Source organism: Haliaeetus leucocephalus, unplaced genomic scaffold (genome assembly GCF_000737465.1).
Source record: "Haliaeetus leucocephalus isolate CR32 unplaced genomic scaffold, Haliaeetus_leucocephalus-4.0 Scaffold656, whole genome shotgun sequence".
Classification (NCBI taxonomy): Eukaryota; Metazoa; Chordata; class Aves; order Accipitriformes; family Accipitridae; genus Haliaeetus; species Haliaeetus leucocephalus.
The window spans coordinates 20,756,414-20,758,415 of NW_010973092.1; the positions used below are offsets into that span (position 1 = coordinate 20,756,414).

The 2,002-nt window shown below is 54.5% G+C and overlaps 1 protein-coding gene across 1 annotated transcript in view; it reads right to left on the reverse strand.

Annotated features, from left to right (window-relative positions):
- Positions 1–1,200: 1,200 nt before the first annotated feature.
- LOC104839141 (protocadherin gamma-B2-like) overlaps positions 1,201–2,002 on the reverse strand; it is a gene marked incomplete at its 5' end in the record, with an annotated part of 2,055 nt that continues 1,253 nt past the window's right edge. The window contains one exon of the mRNA XM_010579262.1: positions 1,201–1,995. Coding sequence (XP_010577564.1) covers positions 1,201–1,995 — 795 coding nt within the window. The remainder of the gene's footprint in view (positions 1,996–2,002) is intronic.

Genomic DNA, 2,002 nt, shown 5'->3' on the forward strand with positions numbered 1-2,002 from the left:
TGATAGGGTTGTCAGGCATTGGCACAGGCTGCCCAGGGAAGTGGTGGAGTCACCATCTCTGGAGGTGTTCAAAAAATGCATGGATGTGGCACTTCAGGACATGGCGTAGTGGACATGGTGGTGTTGGGTTGACGGTTAGGCTCAATGGTCTTAAAGGTCTTTTCCAACCTAAACGATTCTGTGCTTCTATGATAAGACAAACCCAGAAAATCCTATTGGGACAGCTCTCCACTCCCATCAAGGAGCTTCTGAAGTTGGGAACAAGAAAGATGAGAACAAGCTCAGGGGCCCTTTTCCAAGTTCATCTTGATTCTGCCTTCAGAAAATGCTCTTTGAAGCCACTTGTAGAGTTTCCCTACAACGCACCCAAACTCAATTGAACATGTTTTCACACCTCTGTACAGTTGCAGCCTGTCCCAACACCGTTTGTGCTGCTGTATGTCCAAGGCAATCCCAGCAAGAAAGCCTGCCCGCCCAACCCCCTCTTCTGGGCCAAAAGAAGATCTCTCATGTTTTACTGCTCTCCCCTAGGGAAGATGATACTTCTGTACTCAAAGGATCAAAACACCCTCCTTGCCTGATGAGTTGGAATTGTGCACATCGCAACAGTTAGATGTGAGCAACTCCCTGCTTTGCCGGGCAGCAATCGTGCAGCCTGTGCAGGCAAACAAAGGCTGTCGGGACAGACATAGTGACAGAGCCCACACATCTCACACAGAGACATCCAGGATCCAGAGGAGAAAGAGCCCCACGCTTGCACCACGTTGTAACACAGTACTCACAATTTCCTTGCTTTCCTGACTGAGGAGGTGGGCTACGTGCTTTTCAGCGAGCATGGGATTTGTCTGCCCAACTGTGCCATTGCATAACAGCACAGAATAAGGAGTTCAGGGTCTTGCCTAACAGCCAGTGAGACAAGAACTTAGCTGGGGGCCCTGGACCTAACCCCACATGCCAAGCATTTCAGAAAAGGCTGAAACAGAGCTGAAACATACCGTTGCCTGACTGAGGGAGCCTTAGTTTCTTTTGTTTCTTTAGTTTGGGAGGGGGAGACAACCTTTCTTCTGACTTAGAATTTGTGGGAAATCGGTGATGCCAATGGCAAATGCAGATTTACTCTGGGGGAACGTTGCCACGTGTTGTAGCCCAGATCCCTTCCCGTTGCGAGGCACGAAGCCTCTGGCTGTGCTTGACTCCATGCTAGTTGAAGGAAAGACTATCGAACTGTTCCGCAGAAAGCGTCCCTGGGTTGTCTGGTGCCACATCCTCCATGGTGACAGGGCCACGGGAGAATTCTTGTTCATCGCCCGTGCCCCTGCCCATGCCGCTGTGCTGCGGTGGCAGGCTGGGGAGGATGGGCTTCAGGAACTTGAACTCACTGTTGCCCGAGCCCGTCGTGAGGCTGATCTCGTAGCAATAGGCGTGGGGCAGGGTCCCCGCAGCGGCCGCGTCAGCCAGGCCACTCTGCAAGTTGCCAGTGCCGTAAAGCACGTGCCCCCCCTTCAGCTCCTTGCCCTTGCACACCTGGCGCGCGATGAAGGCTGCCATGGATGCGAGGAAGAGGACTGAGACAAAGACCAATGAAATGATTAAATAGGTTGTCAGGGAGCCACCCTCATCCTCCGTGGCCAGGCTGCTGTGTGGTAGGTGCACGTCTGAGAAGTCATTGAGCAGGAGCGCGCTCAGTGCAGCGGTGGCTGACAGCGGTGGCTGCCCGTTGTCTCGCACCAGGACGACGAGCTTCTGCTTCACAGCATCCCTCTCTGTCACCGGCCTCCTCAGCCGCACCTCCCCACTTTGGGCACCCACTGCAAACAGCCCAGGGTCAGTGGCCCTCAGCAGGTGGTACGAGAGCCACGAGTTCTGCCCCGAGTCGGCATCAACAGCCACCACTTTGGTGACGAGGTACCCCGCTTCAGATGACTTGGGCACCAGCTCGCTGGACGCGGGGCTGCTGTCCTGCGAGGGGTACAGCACCAGTGGCGCATTGTCGTTCTCGTCC